The following is a 27,986-nucleotide window of genomic DNA, read 5'->3' as shown; positions in this document are numbered from 1 at the left end:
CACACATGGTACATATGGGTCCCATGGCCCAGGAAGTGCATCGTGAACTGTTTTCACCCCCAGAATAACTCCTTTACTTGGATATTTCCAAATACTGGTAACCATACCTTCCCAGTAACACAAAGGAAATAGTAACCATACTTGCAAGCCTTATCTCGCTGTACAGAAGCCTTGTGCAATCACTGCTCCCTAAGGAGTGCTCCCCTCATAGGAGTGGCTGATTATGCAAAGCAATCTTAAACAAATAGATGTTAGGCATGTGGAAGGGAGGTACTCCTTTGTTAAGAGGTGATGGTCAAAATGAACCAAATCATGATAAATAGTGTATAAAATGCCAATTAACTTATGCTAAGTAGAGTAATAAAATGTAAATTAACTTATGCTATTATGGATAAAATGTAAATTAAATTATGCTATTATGAGCTTGTGTTATCTTTATAATTGCCTCCCCTCTCCAACCTCCCCGCTCCTCGGACAAAACAGATGGCAGCCCAACAAGAGAAGGTGAGGCTGAGTTTCAAGTGCTGCAGGTCTTCCTGGTGGAGCACTCAGGGCTGGTTCCTGCACCATCTGAAGAGTTGTCCCAAGAAGTGACACAGAAGCAGAATGAGAACCTGGCCCAACTCAGGGACAATGGCTCTGCTCTCCAAACCCAGCAGTCGGATCCAGGAGACCTTTCTCCGGGTGAGTCTGGCTCTACCAGGGGTTTGAGTCATGTGATGGTTTTTATTCTCTTTATTTCATTAAAAAAAAAAAAAGGTCACTCACCGATGTCATTGAATTGCACATGTAGAAACTGTGAATAGATGTATGTTTGGTTGTGTATATTGCCACCAAAAATTAAAAAAAGAAGAGAAGTCCAACCGACAAAATTTCACAAACTATTAATGAGTCAGGAAACCCTGGTGGTGTAGTTAGTGGTTAAGTGCTACAGCTACTAGCCAAAAGGTCGGAATCCACCAGGCGCTCCTTGGAAACTCTATGGGGCAGTTCTACTCTGTCCTATAAGGTCGCTTTGAGTCGGAATCGACTCCATGGCAACGGGTTTGGTTTTTTTTTTTTTTTGGTTAATAGGTCAAGCATAATTTAAAAGATATTAGCCTTAATGATCAGTAGTTGCATAAAGACTGTTGCTTGTCTCATGTGGCTTCGAGGGCAGAAGTAACACTGGGTCCCAGGAGATGGCTTTAGAGAAGATTCTGGGGACACAGGGTAGAGGATTTGTTGGTCATTGGAGCTAGACGCCAGAAGGAATCTTGAGTATCTGGCCCTGAAGGGGCAATCCCTGGCGATTCTGCTGCATGCTCAAATTTGAGAACGACTGGCTTAATACATGGTAGGTATAGTTCAGGCTGCTAACCAAAAGGTCAGCAGTTCAAATCCACCAGCTGCTCCTTGGAAACCCTATGGGGCAATTCTACTCTGTCCTATAGGGTCGCTGTGAGTCGGAAGCGATTAGACAGCAACGGGTTTGGTTTCTGGTTGGGTTATTAACAATTTGTACTTGAAGCTGCAGAGATAAGCAGGAGGCTGATCAGGAAAGCCTTAATAAGTTAAAGTTAAAACACAAAGGTGCCAGCAACAGCACCCGCAGGTAAAGTCTCGGTACTGCCTGAGTCTCCACTCCCCCTCCCTTCTTCCTCATCAGGGCCCGCCCACAGCGCCCGCTGATTGGTGAAATCTCTGGTGGCCATGCATCATCTTTCCGCGGAGAGCGAAAACTGAGAGGGGAGGACGAGAGCTGCACGCCTATTGGCTAGACACCACGGCGAGGAGCGGGGCGGGGCTGCGCGTGCGCAAGAGAGAGGCGCGCCTCTGGCGGCCGTTGGAAAATGGCGACTGTCACCGAGCTGAAGGCTGGTGAGTCCTAGAGGAGTGGTTTTCCGGGCCTTTAGCCTGTGAAAAGATTGAGACGGAAGGAGAGCGAGCGGAAAGCAGGGTCAGCCTTCCGGGGGTCGTTCTGAGGTATCAGGGCCTGCGAAGCCGCTGGCTAGTGTGGCAGCTGCGGCGCTGGGGACTGAGGGAAGTGGTTGCGCTGGAGCAATTTTGAACCAGGGTTGGAGGTAGAGGAGGATTCTCACAATCTGTGGGCACCTGAGAAGTTTGCAGTCCCAGCACATTGGGCCTCAGGCGCGTCTTCCTGACTCCGATAGGTGGCCGGCCAAATGCTTAGGCCGGGCCTTTCATTCGCATCCCTACCCAATTTAGGGTTGCCTTTTTTTTTTAAGATAAAATATTAAAACATTATTCCTTGGTATCTGAAGTTCAGACTTAACTGTGCGTCCTGAGTTTTTATTTGCTAAATCTGGCAACCCTACCCCAGCCTCTCTGGGTTGTACACCTTGCTGGGACGTAGGGATACAGGGATGAGTGAGGCAGACGAGGTCCTTCCGGACCTTCTGGTCTAGTTTGGGGGCGACAAACAGTAATTGCTGCAAAGGAAACAAAAAAGGGTGGTGGTTTGGATCAGGGTGTCTCAACTCACTGTGGACATTTTAGTCCTTGTTGTAGGGGGCTGTCTTGTGCATTGCAGGATGTTTAGCAGCGTCCCTGGACTCCACCTAATAGATGCTAGTAGCACCCTCTTCCCCAGTTGTGACAACCAAAAATGTCTCCGGACTTTGCCAGATGTCCCCTGGGGGCAAAAGCATTCCTGGTTGAGAACCGTTGGCTTAGAGAATGACGAGGGCAACCCCAAAGCGTTTGCAAGTGCTGGTTGCTTATATCCCCCCCACCCCCCGCCCCGACTGCTTCTGTGAAAGATTTTGGCTCCTTAGTGATGTATTGAAATGTTTACTGAGTTTCTGCCAGCTTTACACCAATGTGCCATACCAGACCCTGGGGTTGGGGAGGTTTTTTTTTTTTTAATTAATTATTATTTTTTTTAATAATTTTATTGTTCTTTAAGTGAAAGTTTACAAATCAAGTCAGCTTCTCATTTATAAACTAATATACACTTTACTACATACTCCCAGTTACTCTCCCCCTAATGAGACAGCCTGCTCCCTCCTTCCAGTCTCTCTTTTTGTGACCATTTTGCCAGCTTCTAACCCCCTCTACCCTTCCATCTCCCCTCCAGACAGGAGATGCCAACACAGTCTCAAGTGTCCACCTGATACAAGTAGCTCACTGCTCATCAGCATCTCTTTCCAACCTATTGTCCAGTCCAATCCATGTCTGATGAGTTGGCTTTGGGGAGATTATTTTGTAAAAAAAAAATGGTGGTGATGATGATTATAATACCACAAACATAATTCATGTTAGGCACAATCCTAAATGATTTTTTTGGTTATCTTGCTGAATTCTTAAAACAACTGGTGAGACAGGTCCTGCCTTTCAGTCGGGAGAAATTGGAGGCAGAAAGTTTCCTGGCCTTGACATTCTTCTATCCTGAAATAGGAAAAGTTCTTCAGAGGTAGTTATATGCCAGTCATTATTAAGCTGATGACATTTGTACAGTGTTACTTTTGAAGCAGATGGCTAGACAAGGAATAGTAATTACAGTTATCAGTAATTGAGGGCTTATTTTCCAGGCACTGTGCTGCACAAGGAAACCCTGGTGGCCTAGTAGTTAAGTGCTATAGCTGCTAACGGAGAGATTGGCAGTTCAGATCTACCAGGTGCTTCTTGGAAACTCTATGGGGCAGTTCCACCCTGTCGTATAGGGTCGCTATGAGGTGGAATCAACTTGATGGCAGTGGAAAAATGCTGCACAAGGAGCCCTGGTGGTGCAGTGGTTAAGTGCTCAGCTGCTGAAAGAAAGATCGGTGGTTTGAACCCACCAGCTGCTCCTCAGGAGAAAGATGTGGCAGTCTGCTTCTGTAAAGATGTACAGCCTTGGGAACCCTATGGGGGCAGTTCTACACTGTCAAATAGGGTCACTATGAGTTGGACTCGTTGGCAACGGGTTTGGTTTTTTGGTTTGGTACGAGGTAAACTATGCCCATTTCATAGAGTAGAAATTGAGGCACCAAGAAGTGAAATAGCTTGCCCATAGTCATTTAACTAGTAACAGGTAGGGTATAGGAACCTAAATATGAAGTACCAGAGCCCCTAGTCTGAACCACTGAGCTACGTTGCTGCCCAATGAATAAAACTGGCTCCAGTTTTCAAAGAACTCAGGGTCTGAATCAGTAATTCTTAGCGATTGTGGGTGGGGGAGGAGGTTGAACCTCTTTGAGAATATAATCAGCAATCACTGATATAATTCTATATTTGGGGCACTGGGTGGTGAACAGTGATTTAAAAAAAAAAAAGGCATGCATCTGTCCGCAAAAACATATTTAACATTGAATCTGTTCCTTCTTTCCAGGAAAATACATATCACATGTCATACTACATACATCTTTAGAGAGTTTAAAGATCCTCTGTGGGATATAAGCCAGGCTAGAACCCTTTCTGAACAAGTTGTTATGGTGGGTGTTTTAAGCACCATTATAGAGGGAAAGACAAAATGGAACACCAGAAGAAGATATAATTCTCTGGGGCGTAGGAGTGTCCTTCAGAGACATATGGGGCCGTTTATATTTCTTTTGCTTTTCCCCAGTGCTGAATATGCCTCGTGTCCAAGACAAACCCAGTGAAAACTTGTTTGCTAACCAATCATATTTTATGGACTTTTATCTTTTGTAAGCACGTTCACGTTTTTCCACCTCATTTGGTTCTACCTCAGAAAGGTAAAACTCCTTGTTTTAGAGGAGGCAACTGAGGCATGGGTTGTTGATTCAGTTGAGGGGATATGCGCTGAGGTGCTGATGAGACATGCCAGATTTCCTGACTCCAGCTTCACTAGTTTTCATTTCTCTGATGAGTTTGAGACTGTGCTGTGTACAATACAGAGTAATTTGGACAGGATTCCTGCCAGTGCAAAAAACTTCTCCATCTGATTTCCAAAGATAGAATTGGAGAACGGGTTCAGTTATCCTAAGAGTATGATAAGACTGTACCTTTCTTTTATGGGCCTGTTATAAAGTGTGATTGGGTGATGAGTGTAGTTACATGCCTACAAAAAGGTTGAGGGGATGATTTAAAAATACGTGGAAGAAAGAAAAATTTAAAAGTCTAGTCTAGGTGTATTCTTTAAGCATACGACCCAGAATTTTTTGTTTTTGTTAATCACAGCTTAAAAAATTGTTTGTATTATGTCCTTGTCTACGTGGATAACCTCCTGGGCTCCCATTCTGATTTTCATTACTGTGGAGTGCGTTTTGGTGCCTTTAATGCAGTACAGTATTAAAGTATATTTATTTCACTAATAGCATACTACATAGTATTATAATGTTCCTAGATAAGGCTTATTAAGCTCTTGCTATGTTCCAGGCACTGTAGGTGAGATGTATTGATTCTCTGGGGTTAAATCATTTAGCCATTAGGAACTATTTGAAAAAAGAAGGTTCCGGACCACTTCAAGGAATGGTACCAATTCAGTCCCATACCCTCAGTATCCCTACTAGCATTTACAGTCACTGATATCTATAATGACGACCCTGGCCCGTGAAGAAAGTTAGGTTACATTCAATATACATATTCCATACTCTTTAAGTCTTTAAAGAGTACTTTTAAGGTTCACCTCCTATCTTATCGGTTTGTCATAGTGTGGTAACTTCAGTGTTGCTGTAATCCTGGAAGCAAGGTCATCCATGATAGGTTTCAGTGGGGCTCCCAGACTAAGACAGACTAGAAAGAAAAGCCGGGCAGTCTGCTTCTGAAAATGAGCCAATGAAAACCCTATGGATCACAACAGAATATTGTTCAACATAATCCTGGAAGATGAGCCCCCTGGGTTGGAAGACATTCAAAATGCACAGTGGCCGCAACAGTGAACTTGAGCAGTCAATGAACTTGAACGATTGTGAAGATGGTATGGGACTAGGTGGTGTTTTATTTTGTTGTGCCTGGGGTTGCCGTGAGTTAGAGCCTACTAAATGGCAACTGACAACAACAGCTCTTTAAGATGGCAATGATATAGTCATGTATGAGATTTCTAACTAAGATAAAATTTCAAAATTCTGCTCTTTTAAAGAATTAACTCATAATTGTCTTAAAACAAAAAAGCAACTTTTCATGAATAGCTCCTTCCCAAAGGGTTTTGGATATCCAAGTCTTTTTGTATAAAAATACATGACACCTTCCTGTTTTTATACGTATACTTGTTTTCTTTAACAGTCTTCTTTCCAGACCAGAGGTTTTTAGTGACAAATAGGACCTGCCTGTAGTGACAGACACTCTTGAGACAGTATGAGAGATGGGATTAAATTCAGATTTTAGTATAACTGTCATTCCGTCCTTTTTTCCCCCCTCATTAAGGAAAGTGTATGAGACCACAGCCCCTGACAGTGACGATTTTACAGGGATAAATTTGAATTTGTTCAAGTGTATTAAACAGTAAATCACTGCAACTTGGAAACTTAATTTTTTTATCAAAAACATAGCTTATGGCACCTATTGGGACAATTGTTCAGTTTGTCACAGTGTAGACTGAGAGCTGCTATTGTGCCGTTTACCTTTTAAATATTTTTCTTTGAAGTGCACCAAATAGTGATAAAGATTTCTTCTATAATTGAAGCATTAATATTGTTCTATTTTATATTTAACAGTTTTAAAGGACACCTTGGAAAAAAAAGGTGTATTAGGGCATTTAAAAGCAAGAATCCGAGCTGAAGTTTTTAATGCCCTAGATGATGAACGTGAACCTCGACCTCCATTGTCTCATGAAAACCTTCTAATTAATGAATTAATTCGGGAGTATTTGGAATTCAATAAATATAAGTATACATCGTCTGTCCTTGTAGCAGGTAGGTGGTATTGTTAATTACCTGAGTCAAAACCCATTTCTCCCCCATCCCTATTCTCAGAAAGTGATTCTGCCTGAAAATCTAATCCCATTACCAAACATTGTCATCTGGGTGACTGGGATATAAAAATCACATGAGCTCTTTCTGTAATTTGAACAAGACCTCATGAAACTTATACTATTAAAAACCAAACCAAACCACTGCTGTTGAGTCAATTCTGACTCATAGTGACCCTATAGAACAGAATAGAACTGCCCCATAGATTTCCAAGGAGTGGCTGCTGGATTCAAACTGCCAGCCTTTTGGCTAGCAGCCAAGCTCTTAACCACTGTACCACCAGGGCTCCTATTATACTAAAACCTGTTGCCTTCAAGTTGATTCTGACTCATAGCAATAGGGTAAAATAAATAACTAAACAAATAAGCACTTAAACTAGTTATACTTTGAAAAAACATCCAATTCTTGACATTGAGAATAAACAGTTGTCATTTTGTCCTATTTACTGCCAGATTTTTTTCTATGTATATGCTTTAAAAATATACCCATACAGTCTTAAATTAAATGTGTATATTTCTTTTTATAAATATAAAACATTGAAGATAAAGCCTTAAAATGTTACGACTATGTATAGGTTAGGAATATATATATATATATATATATATATATATATATATATATATATATATATATATAAAAGAATGGTATTTAAAATGAACTAGAAGGATTTAACTGTGCATTCACCCCAGGGATGGGAGGGACAAAATGGGATTGGCAGAGGAGATGGGCAGCTAAGAAAAATTTACTTTATCTGTTAAGTTTTATTTCTTAAAAGAAAGTAGTACATCTAACAGTTATTAATTCAGGTGGTGAGAATACAGGGCTTCCTTTATTATTAACATCTTTTGCTAACTTTAAATGTCTTCCTCCAAAGGGAGGGAAAGCACTAGATGGATATAGACAGTAGTGAAGATAGTGGTTACCTCTAGGTGGGGAGAGGAGTGAGACTGGTTGGTGGAGGGGATGATCTAGAGCACCTTGCATGTGCCTCATTTAATTCTCTTGTTTAAGGTTTCATCTATTCTTTAACACTATTTCATGCCTCAGAGGTGGACCTCATCAAAGAAAAGAGGTAATAAAGTAGATTTTGGGAGAGAGAATGAATTCCTTATCTGTGAAGCTGTAACTTTCCATTACAGATCAGTTATTCAGCATTTAGTATATATCTTTTGGAGCCCTTGTGGCATAGTAGTTAAGAGCTCGGCTGCCAACTACAAGGTCAGCAGTCTAAATCCACGAGCCGCTCCTTGGAAACCCTGTGGGGCAGCTCTACTCTGTCTTATAGGGTCACTGTGAGTTGGAACCAACTTGACAGCACCTAACAACACAATAACAACATACGTCTTTTGGGTACTAAGGTACATCTGACCCAAACCATGGTATTTCCAATTGCCTCATGCATGTGAAAGCCAGACAATGAATAAGGAAGACTGAGAAAGAATTGACACTTTTGAATTATAGTGTTGACAAAGAATTCTGAATATGCCATGGACTGCCAGAAGAGCAAACAAACTTGTCTTGGAAGAACCGCAGCCAGAATGCTCCTTAGAAGTGAGGATGGCAAGACGTCATCTCACGTACTTTGGACATGTTGTCAGGAAGGACAAGTCCCTGGAGAAGGACATCATGCTCAGTAAAGTAGAGGGTTGGCAAGAAAGAGGAAGACCCTAAATGAGATAGGTTAACACAGTGGCTCCAACAGTGGGCTCAAGCAAAGCAACAGTTGTAGGGATGGTGCAGGACCAGGAAGTGTTTTGCTGTGTTGTACATAGGGTTGCTGAGTCAGAACTGACTTGATGGCACCTAACAACAACAACCTATATCTTAACTGAATAAAGACTAATGATTTTATTGATTTAAGGATCTGCAATATCAGTAATTTTTTTTTTTTTTTTTTTAATATCAGTGTCTCCTCTTTGGCAATATATCACTGCTAGCACTCAGAAAAGGAAGAAAATTAAGGAAATTTATAAATTAGGTATCTTGGACTTGGGCTTTCCTAGAGTGAAATGTAGTGACAATAGTCAAGTTTTGTGTTAAATGTTTTACTTAATCTTAGTCTTAGAAATAAACCAACCGAACCAAAAACTCACTGCCGTTGCCATAAAATGGATTTTTCTTTTCAAAAATAAGTTATCAATACTGCCAGGTGTTTAATTTATTGGCTGCTTAGAAAACATACTTCTGAAATCTAATATAGTTTAGGTATAGGAGCAGTGTTTTCCAACCAAAAAAATAAGAGATTTAAATAATGAATTTATGTTGGGTGGTATTAACTTATGTATTTAACAAAATACATATTTTGAAAATCGTAAGTCATATGCGGTTGGATCTGTTTTGGTATGTCTCATCATCATTCTTCTAAAACCTGAAATATGTATATAGTTTGTAAGGGTGGCTCTTATTAGATCATATTTACTTTTTAGATTGATTAATAAAAACTTAGTGTTTTCATGAATTTTCTCCCCAGAATCTGGTCAACCTGTAGTTCCACTGGACAGACAGTTTCTCATCCGTGAACTGAACTTATTTGAAGAACCAAAAGATAATACAATGTAAGAAAAAAAAAATTTTTTTTTAATAGGTTGAATAGGCTTGCAGATATTGTTGTATTGAGTCATAATTGCGTTGCTGATTTTATTTCATTTTAATTCAGCAGGTATCATAGTATGTGTCGATGTCTGGGTGGTACAAACAGTTAATGTGCTCAGCTGCTAACCTAAAGGTTGGAGGTTCAAATTCACCCTTGGAAGAGAGGCCTGGTGATATAATTCTGAAAAATCAGCCGCTGAATACCCTATGGAGCTCAGTGCTACTCTGACACACATGGGGTTGCCATGAGTTAGAATCGACTCGATGGCAACTGGTAGGTAGTAGGTGTAAAGGACTGAACCAAATCCAAGGTGTGCAGCAGTGAGCAAGAGAGATGGAGTCTGTGCTCCTGGAGCTAAAGTTCCTATGACTTCAGAGACTGAGCATCTCCACTTCTTCCTAAGGGCAACCCCTCTGGGCTTCTTATTCCATCTGTTTTTTTTTCTTTCTTTCTTTGTTTCTTTTTAGGCTTTGCTCTGTTGATTGTTTCCTTCCTTGCATGTAACTCTTCCTGTTCACCGATTGCTTCACTTTAACTTAGGAATTTACTCAGAGCTCCCTCTCCTAAGAAAACCTGTCAACTCCCACCCCTAAGCTACTGCTTGATCTCCTTTTTACCACTAAACTTAGTAAAAATCAACCGGCTACTTTCATTTTATCATTACCACCTCTTTTATCCTCCCTGCATTTTAAATCTCCCCTTAAATTTGTACTGAAACTATGCATTTGAAAAGGAGGGTGACCTGCTTCTATTAGTTTCTTAGGTCTGTTCTTACTTGAGTGTTTCTTAAACTTTGCCCAGAGGATCCCTGAATGGCAAAAAAAAAAGTATACCTAGGAGCCTGGGACCATAGCTCAAAGCAGGTTCTCCCTAGCAAGAAATTTCCTTGAAGTCTTACGCTTTCTCTTTCTAAAAATGTGTTGAATTTTTTTTCCTTCTATTTTATGGTATAATTGTGTTTGTTTTGTCATTAAAAAAAATGTTTTAAAGTATATGCCAGTTCAAGTTAAATCCCCCACAAACTTTGTGTAAAATTAATGTTCCCGGATCATATGCCATATTTACCCTGTACTTTGTACCAAGCCCCTGCCACCAACAGTGTGTGTATATTTATTTTTCCCATTTGAGAAGCCAAGTTTTACTTGAGTTTCTGCAGCATTTTGTAATATTGACTACCCCTCCTTAAGACACTTTTTTGTTGTTTGGCTTTTGTGACCCTTTACTATTTTTCCTGTCTCCCTAGTGGTAGTCTCAGTCTCTTTCATTGACTCTTTTAGGGCTCCTTTAAATTGTGAGCAATCCCCAAGTTTTGTCCTCAGCCTTCTTTTCCTGTAGACCTTCTTTTCTGAGTACTCTTGAGTCTTTAATGGTGGTGACTTTGCTTTGAATCAGTACAGATCTCCTGGGTCATGGGCTCTAATTTCTGTGGGCATCTTAAACTCAATGTGTCCAAAGATCAACTCCATTATTGTCATCTCCTCAAGCCTCCTCGCAGGTTCCTTTTATAGCCATTTAGGTCTCCAAATCAGAGTCTGATTAAATTTTTGGCTCCTTTTCATTTCTCTACTAATCACTTTCCAAATCCCATTAATTCTGCCCCTGAAGTATCTCCTATCCATTCTCACTGCCCTGCACTATCTCTAGTTGCATTCTTTTCCAATTTATACCTCACGCTGCCAGCAGTTGGCTTTCTGAACAACAGTCATTGCTTTGTTTAAAAATGTCTGACAACTTTCCATTGTGTACACAATGAAGTCCAAATTCCTTAGCATAGCATTTTAGGCCTCTGTCCTTCTACTTCATCTCTATATCTGCCCACGCTTGATTGCTCATTGTGCCCTGAAGACACCTTGCAGCTTTAGCTTCTTTGTCTTCACGTGAACTATTGCCTTAGCCTAGAAGCCCCATGACACTATCATCTCCATCTTACTCCTATTTGGAGTATCTTTCATCTTTATTGGCCCTGTTCAGAAATTATCTCCTTTATGACATTTTTTTCTCTTCCTCCTTTCTTAAAGTTGGAATTAACTGTGTTCTTTTTATGTTTCTTTAAGATTTGGTTTATACTTTTATTACACATGAATTTCCTTCTTCCTTATAGCTAATCTAATGCTTGTTCTTCCACCGGAGTTTCTGGACGGTGCAGACAGTTAACACACTTGGCTGCTAACTGTAAGGTTGGAGGTTTGAGTCTATCTAGAGGCACCTCAGGAGAAAGTCCTGGAAATCGTCATCTGAAAAATCAGCCATTGAAAACCATATGGAGCACAGTTCTACTCTGACACCCATGGGGTTGCCATGAGTCTGAATCGACGTGACGGGAGCTGACTTTTTTTGTTGTTGTTATTGTTGTTTTGCTCTTCTATTAGACAGAAAATTTTAAGAACTTTGTGAAATTCATTTCTCTTTTCATAGTATCTAACAGTGCTTTTTATCCATACAGGTATGTAATAAATGCTTGTTGAGTTGAATTTCAGTTATCAAGAAAATTTGTCATCTATGTAAAATCAAGGTGATTTTTGTAAAGAGAAAGCATTTCTTAACTTAGTTATATTAATTTCTATTTTCTTTAAAGCCTTTATGCTAATATTAAATGACTGCAGAAACTTAGTAGCAATACTAAGTCTACTAAAAAGGAAATTCATTGCCATTATGTACATTTTTTAATTGTGCTTTCAGTAAATGTTTACAAATAAGTCAATTTCTCATACAAAAACTTATACACGTCATGCTATGTTCTCCTAGCCGCTATCCCCCTAATAAGATGGCACCCTCCTCCTCTTCACCCTGTATTCCATGTCTCCATTCAACCAGCTCCTGTCCCCCTCTGGCTTCTCATTTCGCCTCCAGACAGGAGCTGCCCACACAGTCTCATGTGTCCACTTGAGCCAAGAAGCTTACTCCTCACCAGTATCATTTTCTGTCTTATAGTCTAGTCCAATCCCTGTCTGAAGAGTTGGCTTTGGGAGTGGTTCCAGTCTTGGGCTAACAGAGGGTCTGGGGACCGTGATCTCCGGGGTCCCTCCAGCCTCATTCAGACCACTAAGTCTGGTGTTTTTAAGAGAATTTGAGATCTGCATCTCACTGTTCTCCTGCTCCATCAGGAATTCACTGTTGTGTTCCATTTCAGGGCAGTCATCAGTGGTAACCGGTTACCATCTAGTTCTTCTGGTCTCAGTCTGATGTAGTCTCTGGTTTATGTGGCCCTTTCTATTTCTTGGGGTCATCTTTACCTTATGTCTTTGGTGTTCTTCATTCCCCTTTGCTCCAGGTGAGTTGAGACCAATTGATGCATCTTAGATGGCCACTTGCTAGCATTGATTTAAGACCCCAGGCACCACTCAGCAAAGTGGGATGCAGAACGTTTTTCTAATACATTTTCTTATGCCGTTTGACCTAGCTGTCCCCTGAAACCATGGTCCCCAGATCCCTGTCCCTGCTACTCTGGGCCATTATATACATTTTAAAGCAAAAATTTGATTTGGATAAGTACAATTTGGGATAATGCACTAATGGGACATTGTTGTAGCAATATACATTTACCTAGTAAACTAGCTGTTTTGAAATAGCATTTTAATTTTGGTATTTACTAAACATCTAGACTCTATCAAGCTCTCTGCTGCATAGCTTATGATCTCGTTCCAACAGAACGGTTTTATGATAAATGAATGTAACAAGCTGACTGCTTGTTTATATACCCTGTCACTAAATATTGACACGAAATGCCATGAACCCCTACATGAAGAACAGTGGCTGAAATAGGCAGGATAAATCTCATTTGAGTAAGGTTGTTAGAATTTGTTTTAATTATAGTGGAAATAATTGTTTATTCTAAAAAAAAAAACAGATAGCACAGAAGCTGTTAACATTTTCTTTTGCCTTCATTTAAACATACTAGATAATATTTAAAGCATATATATGTATGTTTTTCTTCTACATATATAAAACCAAAAAAAACCAAGCCCAGTGCTGTCAAGTCGATTCTGACTCGTAGCGACCCTATAGGACAGAGTAGAACTGCCCCATAGAGTTTCCCAGGAGCACCTGGCAGGTTCGAACTGCCGACCCTTTGGTTAGCAGCTGTAGCGCTTAACCACTACGTCACCAGGGTTTCCTCTACATATATAAGGGAGATTATACTCTACAGGAAGGAGCCCTGGTGGCACAGTGGTTAAAGCACTCGGCTGCTAACTGAAGGTCAGTAGTTCAAAACCACCAGCCACTCCACAGGAGAAAGATGTGGCAGTTTGGTTCCATAAAGATTACAGCTTTGGAAACCCTATGGGGCAGTTTTACTGTGTCCTATAGGGTCGTTATGAGTCGAAATTGACTCGACTGCAGTGGGTTTGGGTTTTTTTGGTGCTCTACATGGCCTTCTGCAACTTGTCATGCCAGCATGTATAGGCCTCTGTCGTTCTTCTTTTCTTTTTTTTTGAATTATGAGCTACGTATTTCAGATAGACAGAAAAGTATAGTGATATAAAGACGTGTGTGCCCACTTCTCAAATTTGTAATGTTATGTTTTGCATCTGAATTTTTAAAACACACAAAATGTTAGGGGTGTCTTTGAAGGCCACCTATCTTATTACCATACGTCCTTACAATAACCGTGTTTCTCCTTTTTGTTTTAAACAATTATATAGTGTTCCATATGCCATTATTGGCTTATGCAGTCTCTTATTGATGGACATTTAGGTTGTTTTCAGTGTTTTGCTTTTACATGATCTGTTGCAGTGAATGTTGATTCACTTGAAAATATTTGAGGGGACTTACTATATGCCAGGCACGAATGTAGGCACTGAGAATGTAGCAAAGAATGTTTTCTGCTGTGTTGGGAGTCATTGTTTCCAGAGCGTGATCCATAGAATGCTTGTTCTGTGAGATGCTCAACAAAAAACACGTCTGGGGCGAAATGAGTGTGGAAAGGCAGGCATAGCAGACCCGCTGTTGGGGAGTCACCATGCACGTTAGTGTAGCAAGCACTCTGAGAAGTCCTGAAATAAAGAGTGCTGTTGAATGTTGTCTAACTCACAGTCTGCAAATGTGTTTGATTAAAAAATCTTTTTTTCGCATCATTACTTATATCCTGCAGAGCTAGTGTTCCACGGATATACTTGGTCAAACACAGTTTTTGTTGTTTTCTTTTTAAAATTGTGATTTAGGTGAAAGTTTACATAGCAAATTAGTTTCTCATTAAACAGTTAATACACACATTGTTTTGTGACATGGGTTGCCAACCTGTGATGTGTCAACACTCCCCTTCACCACCCCAGGTTCCCTGTTTCCATTCATCTAGTTTTCCTGTCCCTTCCTGCCTTCTTGTCTTTACTTTTGAACTGGTGTGCCCATTATTCTCATACATATGATTGAACTATGAAGCACGTCCTTCACGTGTGTTATTTTGGCCCTATAGACGTGTCTAATCTTTGGTTGAAAGTTGAACCTCGGGAGTGACTTCAGTTACTCTGTTAAAAGGGTTTCCGGGGGCCATACTCTTGGGGTTTCTCCAGGTTCTGTCAGACCAGCAATCCTGTTCTTTTCTTTCTTTTTGTGAATTTGAATTTTGTTTTACAATTTTTTCCCAGTCTGTCTTGGACCCTCTATTCAAACACAGCTTTGAATGTTTGAGTTTTCAAAAAAGGGGTAATACTTCAAGAAGCATAGATTTTGATAATTTTTGGAAAGCATAAAAATGAAACAATTAAAAAAGTTGGAGAAATAATTCTAAGGAATCTAATTGTGACTTAGGATCAGTAGTTAGTTCACCGTTTTTAAGTATGAGAGCATTTGGCATTTAGCAAAATGGAAATGAGTAAACTATTGGAAATGAGCAACTATTACACTCTTAATGGCTTCTTGGTAGCCTTTGAGATTTGCTGCATGTGAAGTTTTAAGAAGTGGATGAGCAGCTTAATTTCCAAAATGTTCAATAATTTCTCCTTTATTTAAAACCTTGTTTCTCAAACTCAGCGATTTGCATATCACCTTCTTAAATATTGCTTTATCCATGTATCACTTGCATTTACTTAGTACAGGACTAAGAGTAGACCTGTACTTTACCTGTGCTTTACCCAAAACCTTTGAGGTTAAATGTGTTTTGGAAATTTAGAATTTTTTAGATTTTAAGTAACAATGTGGTAAAATTTTAGGGAGTCTAAAGTGGTGCTTCATAGTCAACATTGATATTTTTCAGTGAAACTTAAGAATTTTTCAAACAGCAGGATAATGTCTATGAATAGTCTTAGGTCAGGCCATGACACCAAATGAGTTCGTGCTAAATTTATGAAGAAAGTTCCAATTTTCAGAGTTTTTGTGTTTCAGAATTACAGGTAAGGTATAGTGGGACTATTATTTTTTTTATTATCTCTTTTTAACTTAAGTTTTTAAAAAGAGAAACCTTACTATCCATGAAATTACAGATTAAATTCGATAGTTTTTTCTAATAACATTAAAATATCTATTAAAATTTAAAAAGTTAATTTTACTGTATATGAATTTTTTTTAAATAGTTTTTATTGTGCCTTAAGTGAAAGTTTACAAATCAAGTCAGCTTCTCACACAAAAACCCATATACACCTTGCTAAAAAAGAAAAAAAAAACAAAAAACCCAATTACTCTCCCCCTAATGAGACAGCCTGCTGTCTCCCTGCACTCTTCTCTTTTCGTGTCCTTTTCGCCAGCTTCTAACCCCCTCCACCCTCTCATCTCCCCCCAGGCAGGAGATGCCAGCATAGTCTCAAGTGTCCACCTGATCCAAGAAGCTCACTCTTCACCAGCATCCCTCTCCAACCCACTGTCCAGTCCAATCCATGTCTGACTGAAGAGTTGGCTTCAGGAATGGCTCCTGTCCTGGGCCGACAGAAGGTCTGGGGGCCATGACCACCGGGGTCGTTCCAGTCTCAATCAGACCATTAAGTTTGTTCTTTTGAGAATTTGGGGTCTATATCCCACTGCTCTCCTGCTCCCTCAGGGGTTCTCTGTTGTGTTCCCTGTCAGGGCAGTCATCGGTTGTAGCCGGGCACCATCTAGTTCTTCTGGTCTCAGGATGATGTAGTCGCTGGTTCATGTGGCCCTTTCTGTCTCTTGGGCTCGTAATCACCTTGTGTCCTTGGTGTTCTTCATTCTCCTTTGGTCCAGCTGAGTTGAGACCAATTGATGCATCTTAGATGGCTGCTTGCTAGCGTTTAAGACCCTGGACGCCACTCTTCAAAGTGGGATGCAGAATGTTTTGTTAATAGATTTTATTATACAAATTGACTTAGATGTCCCCTGAAACCATGGTCCCCAGACCCCTGCCCCTGCTATGCTGGCCTTCGAAGCGTTCAGTTTATTCAGGAAACTTCTTTGCTTTTGGTTTAGTCCAGTTATGCTGACCTCCCCTGTTGTGTGCTGTCTTTCCCCTCACCTAAAGTAGTTCTTATCTACTATCTAATGTGTATATTAATTTAAAAAGTAAATTTTTAAGTACTCCTTGAATCAGTTAACACTTTGGGAAATATTGGTTTAAAATAAACGAACAGATCCATTTTATATTCATTAGAGCCGAAGATTTTATTTTATAGAACAGCTTACTTTCCTGCTTTCCTTGTGGTATAGAAAAATTGCTTGGATATCCAATTGTATTAGTTATTTATCACTGCATAACAAATTATCCCAAAACTTGGTGGCTTAAAACAACAAACTTTTATTATTTTTGGCCAGGAATCTGAGAGTGGCTTGACTAGGTAGTTCTGACTCAAGGTCTCTCATGAGGTTGCAAACAATATGTCAGCTAGGGCTGCAGTCTTCTCAAGGCATGACTGGGGCAGGAGGATCCTCTTCTAAGATAACATGGCTCACTGACATGACCGTTGGCAGGAGAGTTTAATCCCTTACCACATGGATGCCTCCATAGGACTGCTTTAGTGTCCTCACCGCATGGCAGCTGGCGTTCCTCGGAACAGGCAACTCAAGAGAGACAGCAAGGAGGAAGCTCCATGTCTCTTGTGACCTAGTCTCTGAAGTCACGTGTTATCATTTCCACCTTATTCTGTTCACTGAGTCCACACTCAAGGGGAGGGCATTTAGGTTCCACTTTTTGAAGGGAGCATCATATTTTAAACCATCACACCAACTAATAAGCATATAAAACCCAAAAAACCAGACCCACTGCCATTGATTCTGACTCATAGTGCCCCTATAGGACAGAGTAGAACTGCCCCATAGAGTTTCCAAGGAGTGCTTGGTGGATTCGAACTGTTGACCTTTTGGTTAGCAGCCATAGCTCTTAACCACAAAGCCATCAGGGTTTCCAGTAAGTATATATGTATCTCAAAAAAGAAATCCATTAAATTGCGTTTTCAACTATGAGATTGGAAACAGTAACATTTCAGTTGTACCTCTCATTATTATCAGTGGAGCAGCTTCCATTTGTGTAAGGGTACTAATAGAAGTATCTGGGCAGCATATTGGAAGGGAAAGAATGTGGGAGTTGGAGTCAGATATCTGGGTTCAAGTATAAATGTCATTTACTTAGTGTCTGAGAGTCTATAGCAAATCCTCTCTGAGCTATGGTTTTCTTGTTCATAAATTGGAGATGATGATTATATCACAAAGTAGGGATAAAAAGAAAGAAGGAAAAGTGTTTTATAAGGGGTAAAATAGCTTTTTAAATATTAGCCATCGTCCAACTTTTGTATAGCTTACATTTGCATAGCATTTACTATATGCCAAGCACAGTTCCAAACACTTGACATGTATTAACTGATTTAGTTCTCATAACAACCTTTGAGATAGGAGCCGATTATCCTCATTTATAGAGGAGGAAACTGGAGCTGGGCAAGTTAAGAACCTAAGGTGGCACAGCTGGTGTGTGGCAAAGCCAGGCGTTTGAGCCCAGACAACCTGGCTCTAGGGACATATGACCTTCTCTGGGCAAAAGGGACATATAACCTTCTCTGGGCAAAAATTTATGAATTCAACAGGTATTTATTGAATACTGTTGTATATCAGGGAAACCCTGGTGGCGTAGTGGTTAAGCGCTGTGACTGCTAACCAAGAGGTCGGCAGTTTGAATCTGCCAGGCACTCCTTGGAAACTCTATCGGTTAGTTCTACTCTGTCCTGTAGGGTTGCCATGAGTCGGAATCGACTCGATGGCAGTGGGTTTTTGGTTTGGTTGTGTATCAGACAAGGTTACATACTGGGAAGTTTACAGTACTGGACTTTTGGGATTTAAAAGCTGGATTCCTGTGAATTGATTGCAATTTTATTTCAGTTTAGCTGAGGTTTAAGTTGTTAACATGTTTTCTCAGGGTTTCAAAATTGTCAGAGTTAAATGGCTCTCATAAACTTAAAGGAGCATGCACAGTTTGCAAGTTGGGTAATCATACTTTTTTTCTTTTGAGTTTAGTGAATGACTTGGCCATTTTAATGTTTAAAAGAGGCTACCTTTTTTTTTTTTTGGCACAACACATTTTAGAATAGCCGTTAGTTTTTCTCATGACACTAGTATTTCACAGACTCAGTTTGAGAAATATTGACCTAAAGAAACAGTATTTAGAAATGGTAACAAATGTGAATTCTGAGTAAAACGAGCAATATTTCTTCAGACCATATAGAATATAGTTTATTTCATTTAGCCTTAAGACTATACTCCTAATATTCCTATATATGGCACAGTAACCTCAATAAGTAGGTAGCACAGTACCAGTAAAACATTTTATGGACATGTGTAATTGATTGTGAGATACTCTGCATGTGTTATAAGCCAGATAGTTGCTTAGTGATAGATCCAGGCACAGTTATTAAGTGTGGCTACCTTTTAAAGAATAAATATTTTAATCTTTTCCTATTTGTGCAGATTTCATTGATTTTTATTTTCTTCCTGCTACAGACCTCTTTTGTATGGAATTTTAGCTCATTTCTTGCATGGATCTAAGGACGGCCTCCAGAATGCGCTTCTGAAAGGGCCTTCACTTCAGCATCCAAGCCCAAACCCAGGCAGACAGCCTAGTAGAAGAAAGCAAATGGGTATGAGTTTTCTAACGTTTATCGTTTAGCTGTACGCAAATATATTTGCTTTTTATATATTTTTATCTCTGGAATAGTTTTTCTGAACGTTTGAATCATAGTTTAATTCCCTTTATACCCAATGGAGTTATCCTGTGGTAATTATCCTTCAAAAACAAAGTGCATTTTGAAAAGAGAATCTTGGTGAGGGGATTACTGTGGTAATCTTCTTAGATCTAATTTCTTCACAGAAGTATTGAAAAGCCTAATTTTCACATAAATTTATAGTTTTGGAGCAACTTTGATTCTCAGCATATTGAATAAAAAAATTTTTTAGCCAGTCATCATTTTATTTTCCTGTAAGACTAGATAATCATTCCTTTACTCTTTAACATGTTTTTGAGTTTTTGCTTTTACATGTTGCAGTGTAACATTCCTTCTTTGTAGCAATTACTATTTCTCTTGTGTGGATGTCTAGAGTTGCTGAGTCAAAGCTTTTGCATATTAAAAACTATAGTAGATATTGTCTAATTCCCCTCCAAAAAGGCTTTACCAGTTTGCCTGCTTACCTAGAATATATGACATTACCTGTTTTACTATTCAGTTGCCACTGGTAATTATTGTACACATTAACACTTTTTAATATAGCAACAAGGAGACTTCAGCATTATGGGTTCCATGAGGAAAAATAACCTTCGGAAATAAGTTTTCTAGTTTGTAAGCTTTTTATAATCAATCTCCGTAATATTTATGGCTAATGACTAAATAAAGGGAATTATAAATAATGGTATTTTTGAACCAAGCCCTGTTAAAACTCGTTCCCTGAGATGACGTCCGCAGATTAGACGTTGGTAGCCATACACCACAGCAAGAGAAAGCACAAGCATGCATGAGAGAGCATTAGTTACTTTGGGACTGTGATGTGTAAAGTGCCAGAGACATCACAGTGTTGAGTTTGGGAAAGCTTTGGGTGCCTCTTCTGTGGAAGGCTCAGAGATGATGATGACCACCGAACTAACGGGAAGAGCGATGATTTTGCATATTATTTTTCGTGATCATCAAAAATTATCTCGGTTAAAGAAAAATACCATTTTCCAAGGAAAACTAAAATGTTCTCTGAAATCCAGTTTAGGAAATGAGTCTATAGAAAACAAAACAAAACAATTTCTGGGCACAACAGTGACCTCTCTCTGCAGTTACTTGAGAAGAGTTGTCAGCAAACAATTGGATCATGTTCCAGTTACACCCTTTAGCTTTCCCTGTACCTTCTCAGCTCTGGCTTACTGCCTGAGGGACATGTAACTCTTGACAGCACTGAAAAGATTAAGAATGTATTAAAATAATCTTCAGATTACACCTTATCTCTACAAAAGCTCATCCAGCTGAAATGTAAAACACTAAAATTAAATTATCTTTTATTTAGAAGTAAGTCCAAGCCATGCCAAGATGAAAGCACTCTTCTCATCAAAGCTTTCAGAGTACTTTAAAAAAAATGAAGAGAGTTTATTTAGGCATAGCCACCTTTGAAATGATAGCCAGTTCATTAGTGCTCTCAATAGTATTGCTTTGTAAATATTAGATGCAAAGTAATTTTTGCTATAAATAAAAGACTAAATTTTTTTATAGTAGAGAAAGTCATCAGCTCAGTTTCGTTGCACATCTATCAAGTACGTGAATAACTTTTTTTTTTTAATATGTTTCTAGAAAACCTAAAGTCATTATGTTCTAAGGAAATTGGTAATTTAGGTCTGTCCAGTGGGATTGCCTAAAATTGAAGGGAAATAGATTTTCATCTGTTACCCAGTTCTATAAAGCAGTGCAGGTAGTCACCAACTTACAACATATTTGCGCAATGACAGACTGCACTTAAAACTTTAAAAAAAATCTTGTTTGTAGTATGTACTACCTACAGTGTTACAGCACATAATTGCTGATGTTTTCATTCTCAAATGTTGACTCAGAGATAGATGTTCAATGTGAATAATGTACTGTTCAAAGCACAGCCATGTAGTAGGCAATAATGAAAACTGGAGGAAAAAAAAAAAGGTATTCAACTTATGTCAGAATTGATTGACGACAGAGTTGTTGGGACCCCACTGTAAGTTGGGGACTGCCTGTATTAGCACTTAGGATAATCAGCTGCTGAGGACTCATGAAAGTGTATCTTTTAGAATTAAAAAATTAATAAAATTAAATAGTTAATTAAAATTGTCTTTTAGAGTTAGAAAATCCAGTGTGTGTTTATGGGACTAAAATTACATTTTTTAAGAACAATTTGACTAAATAAGTATTCTTTTTCCCTGTTACTAAAACTGTCATTTTTGCTTTTTCAGTTTAAAAGGTGTTTAGGGGATTGGAGGATTTATATTTTCACAAGAATCTAGCGTGCACATTGCATTTGTATTATGTCTCTTTAGGTTCTTTTAAGGAGAACTCTTCTTTGGTCACCCTTTTTTTTTTCTCATGAGGAAAGAAATTTAAGTGCCCAGGGCCTTGCCCTTTCTCTCATCAGGGCACAGTGAGTGGTGTGTCCAGGGCCTTACCTTCTCTCTCACCAGGGCACAGTGAGTGGTGTGTCCAGGGCCTTACCTTCTCTCTCACCAGGGCACAGTGAGTGGTATGCCCAGGGCCTTGCCTTAGCTCTTGCCAAGTGCAGTGAGTGGTCACAGGGGGCTCTGAGCTCCTCTGAATGCTCATGGAGCTTTAGTTGTCTTTGTTTTTGGCAAAAAACCATATTCTACAATTTCTTGGATGGTTTTAGTAGGAAAATGTAAATGGCACTGGTTTTCTTCTTACCCTAAGAGGATACTGCTGGGAGATGCTCTATTCGAAGAAATGTTCTTTTTTTTTTTTTTTTTTAATTGATAAGCTTTGACATCTCTCAAAATGCTGATTGAACATCCAGTCCTTTTTGGGGAATTCCATTTCTTAATGTATGATGTAAGAGAAGTTTTTTAACTACTTGCATGTGGGCTTACTCCTAGAGTGTATTAAAAAAAAAGTCAGGAAATACTTAGAATGAATCTCTAGTACTAAGTGTTTTTAATTTCTTCAGTAGTATTTAAAAAATAATGTTGTTTTCATCGTCCTATGCCACCCTGAAGGGCTCATGCAATGTAAATATGTAACATACAAAAAGTTTCTAGGTTTGCCTGCTTAACTGCCCATTTTGACTTGGGATGAATATTAACATTCATTTCTGTTAATTTCAGATGATCACCTAGGAAAGGGGAAGGGAAAAAGTATTAATTTTGAAGATCTAGAAGTTTCTCAAGCAGTGAAGAGATGACACTTCCATTTGGGGCATCTTTTGTCTTAAAGTTGTACGTATTAAATAACTTATTTATTGTCCCAGTGTTACCAAAATGTACCGCTAATATGTGTATCTTGTAGAAATTTGAGTTTTCTGCAAAACACTTAAGGCTTCATATTTTTCAGCACTTGTTAATAAAAGTTAGCTGTCATCTAGCTTATTGGATTTGATGTGATATAAAACGAGTGTTCTTTTAGGAAGTATTTTAAAGCTCCCTAACAACAACATATTTGTGAGAAGTGCAAGGGCTTTTTTTGTACCTTGTACGTTCTTCTTTAAAAAAAAACAAAACAGGTCTTATAGCCATATGCTTGAAACTTCTTTCAGCTGGAATTATGTGGATTTGCAGGAAAAGTCAGTTTTTAAAAAATACTTAAATGAACACTAAAATGTAATTCCTATAAAGTTTGATTTGTTTTTTAACTAGCTATTTTTCACATAACCATTTACAATTACATTTAAATGCCTGAATTACTATCTAAAGTTGAACTTTTAAACTAGGTAACAATGTACTTTTTCTTTCCTTGGAGCATTTTGGCTTCTACTGGAAGATTTAATTAAAAGGTAGAAGGGGAAAAAATTCTTTTAATTTTGCTGTAAGTAAAACAAAGAGTTGATTTTATTATATAAAGAATGTGAAATAAACATGAAGAGACAGGCTTTGGGAGAAATACCAAAAAGTACCTTTTAAAAGATGGCATTGTTTAAGCTCCACATGGCCTTCAGTTGTGCAATAACAAGATGAGCTATGAAAGGGCCAACCGCTACTTGTTTGGGCCCTTATTAAACATCAGTTTTATTCTTGGAATAGAACAATTGTCATTGCTATCTCTAAAATGCCACATTAATATTTATTAAAGAAGTTTTTATAATGTAGAGTCTACAGACTCATTTCACTGAAAACATCTATTACAGTAGACAGCTCCTGATGAGCAAGAGTCTTATGGTGTACTCAGAATAAAACAATGCACAGGTACCTATACACTGACAACTTTTAGCTTAAATGTTTTCCACTGGGAAGAGTGATAAGGGTTATAGTCAGGGAAATTGGCATTGTCTTCAGGGTGTCGATTCTGTACAGTGTTTGCAAATTACCGAATGCAGAAAATTATTACGCTAATCCTCTTAAGCTGTACTTTACAAGAGAGAGGACTTTGAGAGGCCCTGTTGGTGGACTAAAATCATATATACATGTGGAAGTATTCTAAGGGCCAATTTCCATTTTCAAATGAAATATGTAATATCTGACACAATTATGAATGTCATAATGTATGTGGGGATATAAATATCTGAATTCTTCCTAGAGGGCTTGGTTTACATTCAAGGATGTTGGCAGTGGACACTAGTTTGCCTCAGGAATTGCAGTCGTGCAAGACTAGATTAAGCAAGAATGCCGGAGTTTATAATTTTGGTTGCTGATAGAAAATCATCAAAATGGTAGCTGAACAGGATTGTCGTGGGTAGTCCATAGTCCTTTTGTATGCATTTTTCTGTAACTTGTTTGTGCCTAGGCAACTTTTATACTTTGAATATATCACTTAATAAAGAAAAAATTTTTGAACAACTCAACTTTGTGTAAAGTGTGTTCATATCACTGTTCTGTCATCAAGAGAGGTACACCAAAGCCAGAAGAACGATTGGAGATGTTTCTCCAGGCCTTCTTTTGAGGTCCCCGGCAACCTAGTTGGAAGGTGTGGAGTAAGTGTTGAGGGAGAGGGGACCCTTTCCTGATTTATGTGCACTGGGTAGCCGTGATCACTTGGATAGGATGGCCAGGGGTAGATTATCCAATAAGCAGGGTAAACTTGTCCTTATTTACTAATCTGTAGTGAATAATTTACAATCTGTGCCTGGGGCGGATGACCCTGTAAGCAAGGTAAGCCTGGGCTTACTTGTGCTTACTACTCTGTAGTGAACAGTTTCACTTCTTTGATGTGGTGAAACCTATGTGAAATTGTTCACTACAGATTAGTAAGCACAAGTAAGCCCATGCTTACCTTGTTTACTGGGTTGTCTGCCCCTGTCAGGGACCGTAAATTTGAAAAGAGGCTTTGATTCTGTAGGAAGGTTCTGTGGGGTTGGGAGAGAGACAGATGCCAGCCATACCTAGAAGCAGAATCTTTGATGTGGTGAAAAAATGTGAAATTGTTCACTACAGATTAGTAAGTAAACATAAGTAAGCCCGTGCTCACCTTGCTTATTGGGTAATCCTTCCCTGAGGATGGCACTGATGGGGGTTGGTGGTGTCCATCTTTGGGGGGACATTATCGTTACCTGGGGGCCATGTGTAGTTTGAAAACCCATACTTACTATTGGGAAAGAGAAAAACATTGGTTTTCAAAATACTTTAAGATTTTTATGATTATCCAAAAAGGAGGGAGTTGTTCTTTAAAAAGCTGAGAAAACAAGAGACTTGAAAACAGTCATGCAAACAGACATGTGTACTCCAGTGTTCAGTGCAGCACTATTCACAATAGCCAATAGGTGGAAACAACCCAAATGTCCATCAACGTATGAATGAATGAACAAAATTTGGTACATACATAAAGTGAAATACTACTCAGCCATAAAGAGAAACGAAGTCCTGATGTATTACAACATGGATAAAACTTGAAAACATGTTGAGTGTGATAAGTCACTCACAAAAGGACAAACATTGCGTGCTTTCACTTCTGTGAAATAATAGGCAAATGTATAGAGAACTAAGTTAATAAGTGGTTACTAGGGGCAGGAGGGACGGGGGAAAGAAGTCCCTGGGAAGAAGTGAGTTTCTGTTTATGGTGATGGGAAATTTGGCAACGATTATGGGTGATGGTTGTACGACACGATTAATGTCATTGATATCACTGAATTATACATCTGAAAAATGTTGAATAGGCGAATGTGTTACATATATTTTTACAACAATGAAAAGTTGAGAAAATCTACTCTAGAAATTTCTGTCCTCAGGATTTATGAACAGTGTCAGTTCATTTAGTAGTTTAAATAGATGTGTGGACTGAGATTTAAAATACTCAAAGAAAAGGCAAATGTTCAGAGAAGGAAGTAAAAGTATACAGGACCCATCAAACTACTCTCATAAAATTGTTCTTAGTACACTGCTGGTAATTTCTGTGGGGTTGTTGGGAGAAGTTGGAGGAGCAAATCTGGATTTCCACAAAAACAGAATGGGAATTGGAAATGAGAGATTTGGGAAAAGTGGAAATGAAAAACGTGGGTAATCTAAAAGCTCAGCAGGAACAGAGGCGGCTTTTGAAGATGACAAATTTAAGCTTAGTGTATACGTTGGCATAGAACTAAGGTTTATAATTATGTGCAAGAACACATTTGTGTATGACTCATGCCTGTATGATTATAAAATTTGATGTCTTTTAACCTAAAGCCAAGTGTACATAAAGGATTAACATTTGTGAGATAATATGCCTTTAAAGGCATTTTTGACAATGCTTCTGAACCATTTGGTTTTGTGCAGTGATTTATTTTTGTAACAACACTCCTGCAAGGATTTTTGTGGTCTTTATTAAATTTTTAAAATGAGAATGAGTTGAAGCTACTTTTATTGAGAAATTTGGGATCCTTCCTGAGATAGAGGTAGGAGTTCCCACAACACCAGAGTTAGAAATTGGTGATGAAGGAAAGAGCCATGCGTGACTTGTACCTGGAACAGCCTTGTATTTGGAGAGGCATGGGGTCACTGTGGATGAAACAAAAGTGCTTTTGTGCGAGGTAGTTGGAGCTGAGCCATGTTTGTGGCCAGGAATAAACCAAAATAAAACCTGTTGCCTTTGAGTCGATTTCAACTCATAGTGACCCTATAGGACAGAGTAGAATTGTCCCACAGGGTTTCCAAGGCTGTAAATCTTTACAAAAGCAGACTGCCACATTTTTTTCCTGTGGAGCAGATGGTGGGTTTGAACCGCCAGCCTTTTGGTAGGCAGCCAAGCACTTAACCACTGCACCACTAGGGCTTCTTGTGGCCAGGAGTGATATCCCTTTATTCACAATGAGGAGAGTCTACGCAGATCTTGGACCAGATGGACTTGAATGCTGATATACTCTCAATAATTAAATCCTAAAGCACACCGCAAGAATAAAGCACCTATCTTTGACATTACTAAAAATTGGAGGGAATCACACTTTGAGGCTCTTCGAATTGGGGGAGCAAAAGCAAAGATGTTTGACAAAAAGACAAAGAAATTTCCCCTCTGCCATCTTGCTTCATGAGTTCATGGAAACTCCCATTACATGGCGCCTCAGAAAAGACGAGCCAAAAAAAAATTACTTGTCAGTACTCAGTCATAGGAAAGTTTTATCTGAAGAAACTTTTTTTCTCAGTCTGAAAATAGCTTTTTGAGTCATGTGAATTAAAACAGAGGCATCTAATTTAATTAGCATAACAATGCAGTTTTGGAGATTCAAAAGTATGAGCTGCATGCATTGGACAAATATTTATTGAATGACTGTTATGTGCACGTAGTGCCCTTGAGCACTTCTAGAGTGTACCAGAAAGGTATGGAGTGCTTTGCATAAGGCTTTTACCTGTATTGACATACTATATAACAGCCCAGCAAGGTAGCTGAGTAGAATGAGTAGATTCTGACAATCTCTGCTTGTCCTTGAGAAAACGGGGTCAGAGTAGTTCACTGACAATCCTGAAGCTGGCTGGCTGGTGCTTAGCAGACCTGGGGTTAAAATCTTCAGCCTTTTCATCTGTTTACATGGACCCTATCAGACAGGTTGGGGTTAGAATTCCTGTTCCACCATTAACTTGTTGTGCTGCTTTGGCCAGGTTACTTAACGTCTCCAAATGTGGTTTCTCAACAGTAAAATAGGAAGAAGAAAGAAAAAAGTATAGGGTTATTAAAAGAATTATTATTATTATAATATTACATAATATACTATTTTGAGATATAACCAAAAAAACCCCTTTGCCATTGAGTTGATTCCAACTCATGGTGGCCTCATGTGTTACAGGGTAGAACTGAGCTCCATAGGGTCTTCTTGGCTGTAATCTTTATGGAAGAAGATTGCCAGGATTTTCTTCCATGGCACCACCGGGCAGGTTAAACTGTCAACCTTTTGGTTAGTAGCCTGGTGCAAACTGTGCCATTCAGGGTATTATGAGAGATAATGCAGTAAAATTAAGTGCTACATAGCTTCCGTTTATTAGTAACTTACTTTTGCCAACAAGTTCTTTAAAGGATCAAATGCAACCCCTTTGGAAATAAAGTTAATGCCTC

At 39.0% G+C, this 27,986-nt stretch overlaps 1 protein-coding gene across 2 annotated transcripts; it reads left to right on the top strand.

The window, feature by feature from the left end:
- The first annotated feature begins 1,748 nt into the window (after positions 1–1,748).
- Positions 1,749–24,315, top strand: CEP20 (centrosomal protein 20). Of its 2 annotated transcripts, none has more exons than XM_003421881.3 (5): positions 1,749–1,860; positions 6,597–6,794; positions 9,322–9,406; positions 19,318–19,454; positions 22,646–24,315. In XM_003421881.3, exons 1-5 carry the CDS (start codon positions 1,833–1,835, stop codon positions 22,720–22,722), a joined length of 525 nt encoding a protein of 174 aa, XP_003421929.1. In that variant the 5' UTR covers positions 1,749–1,832; the 3' UTR covers positions 22,723–24,315. The 2 variants fall into 2 exon arrangements, with proteins under 2 accessions (XP_003421929.1, XP_064151702.1); XM_064295632.1 differs by lacking the exon at positions 1,749–1,860 and adding an exon at positions 4,717–5,860.
- Positions 24,316–27,986: the final 3,671 nt, after the last annotated feature.

The sequence above is a fragment of the Loxodonta africana genome, chromosome 12 (genome assembly GCF_030014295.1).
Source record: "Loxodonta africana isolate mLoxAfr1 chromosome 12, mLoxAfr1.hap2, whole genome shotgun sequence".
NCBI classification, from domain to species: Eukaryota; Metazoa; Chordata; class Mammalia; order Proboscidea; family Elephantidae; genus Loxodonta; species Loxodonta africana.
This window is presented reverse-complemented; position numbering and strand designations above follow the sequence as displayed.